Genomic DNA, 7,674 nt, shown 5'->3' with positions numbered 1-7,674 from the left:
ATTGAAATACAATATTATAGCATTATTATTTCAACAGTTCACACTCATCATTTAATTCAAAGTGGATTTATATTTTAAAGTTCATACACATCATTTCAACAGCTGAAACATTTATCTGAACAGCTAAAACCTGTCATTTCTATAATTTAAACGGTTCAAACATTTGGAACATGTGTATACATTTTTCCATTAGCTGCAAGGGGTCTTTTATATGCACTTTCATAGGCAGGCCAGCACATACCACAGCCTTTCATACACCAATCATGAGGGCATTGTTTGGGACCATAAAAGGTCCAATCACAGAAAGGATCCAGTGAAGAAGTTCAATCATGTCACTCGAGCATCTTAGATGATCACACTACTCCGACTACTAACGGAGCTGAATCCCGCTCCTTGTACCACGACCACACTACTCCGACTACTAACGGAGCTGAATCCCGCTCCTTGTACCACGACCACACTACTCCGACTACTAACGGAGCTGAATCCCGCTCCTTGTACCACGACCACACTACTCCGATTACTAACGGAGCTGAATCCCGCTCCTTGTACCACGACCACACTACTCCGACTACTAACGGAGCTGAATCCCGCTCCTTGTACCACGACCACACTACTCCGACTACTAACGGTGCTGAATCCCGCTCCTTGTACCACGACCACACTACTCCGACTACTAACGGAGCTGAATCCCGCTCCTTGTACCACGACCACACTACTCCGACTACTAACGGAGCTGAATCCCGCTCCTTGTACCACGACCACACTACTCCGACTACTAACGGAGCTGAATCCCGCTCCTTGTACCACGACCACACTACTCCGACTACTAACGGAGCTGAATCCCGCTCCTTGTACCACGACCACACTACTCCGACTACTAACGGAGCTGAATCCCGCTCCTTGTACCACGACCACACTACTCCGACTACTAACGGAGCTGAATCCCGCTCCTTGTACCACGACCACACTACTCCGACTACTAACGGAGCTGAATCCCGCTCCTTGTACCACGACCACACTACTCCGACTACTAACGGAGCTGAATCCAGCACCTTGTATCACGACCACACTACTCTTGACTACTAACGGAGCTGAATCCCGCTCCTTGTACCACGACCACACTACTCTTGACTACTAACGGAGCTGAATCCCGCTCCTTGTACCACGACCACACTACTCTGACTACTAACGGAGCTGAATCCCGCTCCTTGTATCACGACCACACTACTCTTAACTACTAACGGGAGCTGAATCCTGCTCCTTGTACCACGACTACTAACGGAGCTTAATCCTGCTCCTTGTACCACGACCACACTACTCCGACTACTAACGGAGCTGAATCCTGCTCCTTGTACCACGACCACACTACTCCGACTACTAACGGAGCTGAATCCCGCTCCTTGTACCACGACCACACTACTCCGACTACTAATGGAGCTGAATCCTGCTCCTTGTACCACGATCACACTACTCCGACTACTAACGGAGCTGAATCCATGACCAAGTGCTTCAGTCTTATTTGGATATATGCACAAAAATAAATTGAAATAGAAATGAAAAACTAATTAAATAATTACAATTATTCTCTTCGTCTCTACACCAGTGTGGGAATTGTCTTATATAATAATATCGCTGTTCATTAAATAACTATGTTTTTCGCAAATTCTGAACTCTGTGTATGTATGTATGTCATCAAATCTATGTTATCTGTTTTATTATTATCCACAAGGATTCCTCTTGGAGTTAATAATATTTGTTCTGTTGTTTTAATAAAGATTCAGATATAACTAAAGTGCAGCTGACCTCATTTTGCCCCATTTGTACATGCCATTGGCCAATCGAAATCCTCCAATCTCCAGCTGTTGGACATGAAGCAGGAAGTAAAGGACAGAGGGGATTGTGGGAAGGAGGTAGCTATCCTTTTCTTTCATCAGGACGTCTGGGTCACTCTTCAGCTGCATCTGAAAAACACAGTTATACATATAACATTTACATGTTGATGTCGGTACCCTACACATCCATACACATGTACACATAGCAATCTACTAACAAGTGTATGGTATAGTTCAAGACAAGGACTGGGACGTAAATGGTAGATGCTGGATTTGTATTAAAGGCAGGTGTATAACTCAAAAAGGCCACATACAATGTTCTACACTAATATTGCTGGAAACACCCAGCCTATAGGCATCAGAAGTGGTGTGGGTGGGTGGATGGGGTGGGGTGGAGGAATGACCAATTACTAAGCTCACACATATAGTTAAAATGTGAATTAATACATACATGTAGGTTAGACACTGAAGTTGAGGATGATTTTTGAGAGTATCTTGGGATTCGAGATAGAATCTGTGATATAAAGAAGCATTGAACATTTGCAGTTTGCAGGTGTCCCCATCCCCCGAGTGAGGAGGATCCACCCAGCACACTCCCTTGAATCCATGCCTGGTGTACTTGGGACAGCAAAGTATGATTCAACATGACAGACACTCTCACAATGAGAAGAATAAAACCCAGGAAGTAAAAGCCTAAGTGGTGCAGTGGCTAAGGAACATAGGGAAAGGAAAAGAATCAGTGGAATAAAAACAAGAGTTATAAAAAAGATTGTGGTTAAGACGTTGGATGTAAGGCTGGTAGGTACTGGGTTCACATCGGCTCCCCTCCAGAGCGAGTTTACTGACTGAAAGTGTAGGTGTAGGGCCACTACACTAACATCTCTCTCACTAAACACAAACCCACCGTCTTCGACAGGCGGTCGAGATAGCTGAGGGGTGTGCTTGAATCTTAACTGAATATAAGCCAGATGAATGAGTTGAATACCTTCAGCGTGGCCAGCTGCTCCATGGTGGTGACACACTTGGCCGGCAGGTTCTTCCACACGGGCAGCTGTCTGACGATGAGGTTCTCCAGCCCGCCCAGTACCGACAGACATGTGGCGAAGTTACGCACGTCTGCACACAGCTGGGCCACCTCGATAAACTTGCTGAGCATGGCCACCTGACTCTGGAAGGAAAGCAACGTTTGTTTGATGACACCCCTGCACTGTGTTGAACATATCAGCAGGTAATTAAAATAATAAATGACAAATTTTTAAACTTTTGATCGAAAAACATTCATCTAAAAGGACAGCACCTACCACAACCTCTGATATACCAGTGATGATGTCATAAGGTCTAAGCTGGTATGAGTACTAGCTCTATATTTGAGTGCATGCATACACTATTGTTTACTGCTACCTATTTACTTTAGACTAGCTACGGCCCTTACTCTGCAAGACCTTTGTTAGTGAACAAATAACCCATCAAAAGAATTAGGGAAAAATAAAATGTGGACAAACAAAATGCACAACTAAAACACGCCCGAGCCCAGCACCAAACACAACATGACTTGGATATAAGCGGGGGCAACAGAAACGACATCCAGATTGTAGCAGTGAAGAACAGAATGTCTATGGTTCATCAGAAGGTTTACCCATTTGATTGGCTCTTGGTATGATTTATTAATCATCGGCTAGTGGATGTCAAACATGGTCATTTTAACATGTTTCCATTATAAGTAAGGGATATTTTATCTGCACCATCCCACAGACAGGATAGCACATACCACAGCCTTTGATATACCAGTTGTGGTGCACTAGCTGGAATGAGAAATAGTCCAATGGGTCCACCGATGGGGATCGATCCTAGACCGACTGTGCATGAGGTGTGTGCTTTACCACTGGACTATTCTATGGAACCATGCAGGGTGAGAGGTCAGGGTAAGTATGACAAGAAGTGATAGTTAGCTGACAAGTCTAACCTTTGCGGACGGACAGACGATGATTTCGGCGGCCACCCAGTGTGAAATGTCCTGATTGTACGTGATCCAGCGGTGAACCATCGGCTCCAGGGGCGGGTCACTCACAAACAGGTTGTGGGACACAGGTTCATCCTTCTTTCTGAAACACGGTAACACACCATCATCAGGGTTTTCATTCATCAAGTCAAACATTTCCATAAAATTGAATCCAATTTTGTTTAAAATGTTTAAATTTTATGGGAAACTTTTTTCAGTTCTGTGCCCTCTGCATGATCATTGGAACCTGTCAGAAACTACTTTTATGTAACCATGGCGATATAGTGGACTATGCGACAAAGGATAAAAGACTTTAGGTTCCATGCTTTTGCCGACATGCTACCATCATGCTATCGGAAATGTTAGTTTCTTTGAAATCCGGAGATCTGTAAAATCATTTATTCAAAATTGTATTACAACAAGTAAACAACTCAAATTACAATTTACATAAAATATCTAGTAAATGTTGCTTTCTTGACTATCACTGTTTCCATTTATATGTCTGACCATCTGTACTGTGTGTGATTGTTTTTGTATATATACACACATTTTATTAGTAAATATTACATAACTGACTTAGTAAAATGCACTACTTGTTAACAATCCTTTATCAGCTATAAAAAGTGATACTAATTTGAACTAACTACTACTTTACCAATGAACCAGTGTGTGTATGTGACTAAGCGGGTATAAACCATTACAAACCTGGGTAAGAGTGGAGTACGTTGTCCTTGCATGGAGAGAGCCACGCCCACTCCATGAGCCTTCGAGTTGAGAAAGTGTACTGGGTGGGTTTGTCCAAACATCTCCTAAAACAAAAAACAATTTACAAATATAAAATATAACATACTATTTGTTTCAAGTACATTTACAACCAGAATGCTAGTTGTGTTCACTGAAAATAACATTTTAATCACTGTGAATATTAATTTCATTCATTGTTGCTGGCAGGGTAACGACATGGTTAGTAGTTAGTTCCTCCAAGTCAGCTATAGGATGTGTGGGAATCCCCACAGCACTGGTGTGCAGGCCTGACTGAATACTCACCCACTCAAAGAAACCAACTATGCATTGTTCACTAACAGACTATTCTGTTGTGTCATGTACTATTTAGGAAAGTTTGTTTGTTTAAAGAAGTCCAATTTATTAATAATCATCTACTGGGTGATAAACATTTGATAATTCTGACATAGTGTCTTAGAGGAAACATATACTTCATTTTTCTATTAGCAACAAGGGATCGTTCATATGTACATTCCCACCGACAGGACAGCACATATCACATGCCCTTCGATATACCAGTAATGTGGCACTGGTTGGGATGGGAAAACTATATCACAAAATGGGACCCCCGATGAGGGTTCGATCGATCATACAATCAAACACTTTATAGCACCTCAGGCTAGCACTCTACCAACTAGTGTTGGGAAGCAGTTGGGAATTCATCATCCATCATCAGTTATAATTGATTGGCACCAACTGATCAACTTTCAATGACACAATCAGCTGAATTATATGCACTTTAGAAGGATATGAATGATAGGAACATGCACCTCTTGTCGTGTTCAACCTACAAATGACTCATTTTACCTTTAATAACTATTAAATATATTTTCTTCTTTATGTACACATGAAAACAAACCCAAACCGAGTTCTATCAAATAAACTGGAGGAACTATTACTTGATAGTTTCCCACACAATCGATTATAGAACATCACATAGGTAGAGCCCAAACTGATCAGTTTCCCACACAATCGATTATAGAACATCACATAGGTAGAGCCCAAACTGATCAGTTTTCGTTTTGAATCGATCATCAGAACATCACTACTATCAACTGAACTGATCACCCCTCCCCCAGGATTACTTAAGAATATTTACTGTCAGCTGTTTGTCTATGACACAGACCTGTTCCAGCAGTGTGAGCTGCTCCACTAGGCTGGCCGCGGTGTGGTCGCTGATGATGAAGTTCCCCGCCCACCCACCCAGTATTACTTGCTGGCCGCGGTATGGTCGCTGATGACGAAGTTCTCCACCCACCCACCCAGTATTACTTGCTGGCCGCAGTGTGGTCGCTGATGACGAAGTTCTCCGTCCACCCACCCAGTATTACTTGCTGGCCGCGGTGTTGTCGCTGATGAAGAAGTTCTCCGTCCACCCACCCAGTATTACTTGCTGGCCGCGGTGTGGTCGCTGATGACGAAGTTCTCCGCCCACCCCAGTATTACTTAGAATATTTAATCTCCATGACACCAACCTGTTCCAGCAGTGTGAGCTGCTCCACTAGGCTGGCCGCGGTGTGGTCGCTGATGATGAAGTTCCCCGCCCACCCACCCAGTATTACTTGCTGGCCGCGGTATGGTCGCTGATGACGAAGTTCTCCACCCACCCACCCAGTATTACTTGCTGGCCGCAGTGTGGTCGCTGATGACGAAGTTCTCCGTCCACCCACCCAGTATTACTTGCTGGCCGCGGTGTTGTCGCTGATGAAGAAGTTCTCCGTCCACCCACCCAGTATTACTTGCTGGCCGCTGTGTGGTCGCTGATGACGAAGTTCTCCGCCCACCCCAGTATTACTTAGAATATTTAATCTCCATGACACCAACCTGTTCCAGCAGTGTGAGCTGCTCCACTAGGCTGGCCGCGGTGTGGTCGCTGATGACGAAGTTCTCCGCCCACCCCAGTATTACTTAGAATATTTAATCTCCATGACACCAACCTGTTCCAGCAGTGTGAGCTGCTCCACTAGGCTGGCCGCGGTGTGGTCGCTGATGACGAAGTTCTCCGATCTCCGTGACAATGCCACCGGGGTCAGGTCCATCAGACTGGCGGCCATCTTGAACTGATCCATCGCCTTCGTCTCCGCCGCGCTCACTCCGGTCAGAATCTTAGGAGACATCTTCGCTCGTTTACTCGACCGAAATGAATCCCACTAAAATAAACAACTCCAAAGTCATGCAATTTACACCAAAAGTTTACATAGTCAATATAAGAAATCTACAATAGTCAATATGTCAAGACAAAACAAACATAAAAAAGACAGATAGAAATGTTGTACTAAACACATTTAAACTACGGTTATATGATGTTGGACACATGATTAGGAACCACATAGATAATGAGAGGAGAAACCTGCTGCCTACATTATATGGGCAACACTTATAGAAAGGCAGCAAGGGATATTTTATATACATCATCCAATAGACAGGATAGTAAATACCATGTCTTTTGTTATACCAGTTGTGGTGCAATGGCTTAAATTAGAAGTAACCCATTTGGCCCACTTAATTATGGGGATCAAACCTAGACCAACCATGCATCTTGCAAGTGGTTTACAACTGAGCTATATCCTGTGTCATGTCCATCTATCCCAAAAATAAAATTCAGTAACACCACTAGAGTATCATCAGCTATTAGATGTGAAACATTTGGTATTGTGACACATGCTCTTATGATGAAATTACATTTTTTCATTAGCAGAAAGGGATCTTTTACATGCAGTTTCCCACAGACAGAACTGTACATCTGGCCTCTGATATACTAGTCGTGAGCAATGTTTGGGACAGAAGAGAGACCCATCAGATAATGGGTCCACCAACGAGGATTTGATCCTTTGCCCCGAGCTCCTCATGCAGGCGAGTGTTCTACTGACTGGGCTAGATCCCACCCTCTATTCAGCAGGGGTGAGAATTGGTGAACTGTAAAAAGGAGGAGATCTAGAGGGGTCCTGGAAATTCTTGAAATCTTAGGTTAAAATCGGTACCATCTGACACATTTTGGAGGAAAGGACGATTGAAATGCGAGGAAACGCCATGTTCCATGAGAGGAAAACAGCTGAT

General features: G+C 43.6%; 1 protein-coding gene across 1 annotated transcript in view; it reads right to left on the bottom strand.

Annotated features, from left to right (window-relative positions):
* Positions 1-7,674, bottom strand: part of LOC121383881 (kinase non-catalytic C-lobe domain-containing protein 1-like) — a 62,071-nt gene that overhangs the window by 5,704 nt on the left and 48,693 nt on the right. Inside the window, exons 21-25 of the mRNA XM_041513977.1 lie at positions 6,555-6,767; positions 4,540-4,643; positions 3,799-3,937; positions 2,821-3,003; positions 1,807-1,964 (exon numbers count right to left, since the gene is read on the bottom strand). Coding sequence (XP_041369911.1) covers positions 1,807-1,964; positions 2,821-3,003; positions 3,799-3,937; positions 4,540-4,643; positions 6,555-6,767 — 797 coding nt within the window. The remainder of the gene's footprint in view (positions 1-1,806; positions 1,965-2,820; positions 3,004-3,798; positions 3,938-4,539; positions 4,644-6,554; positions 6,768-7,674) is intronic.

The sequence above is a fragment of the Gigantopelta aegis genome, chromosome 10 (assembly GCF_016097555.1).
Source record: "Gigantopelta aegis isolate Gae_Host chromosome 10, Gae_host_genome, whole genome shotgun sequence".
Taxonomy (NCBI): Eukaryota; Metazoa; Mollusca; class Gastropoda; order Neomphalida; family Peltospiridae; genus Gigantopelta; species Gigantopelta aegis.
This window is presented reverse-complemented; position numbering and strand designations above follow the sequence as displayed.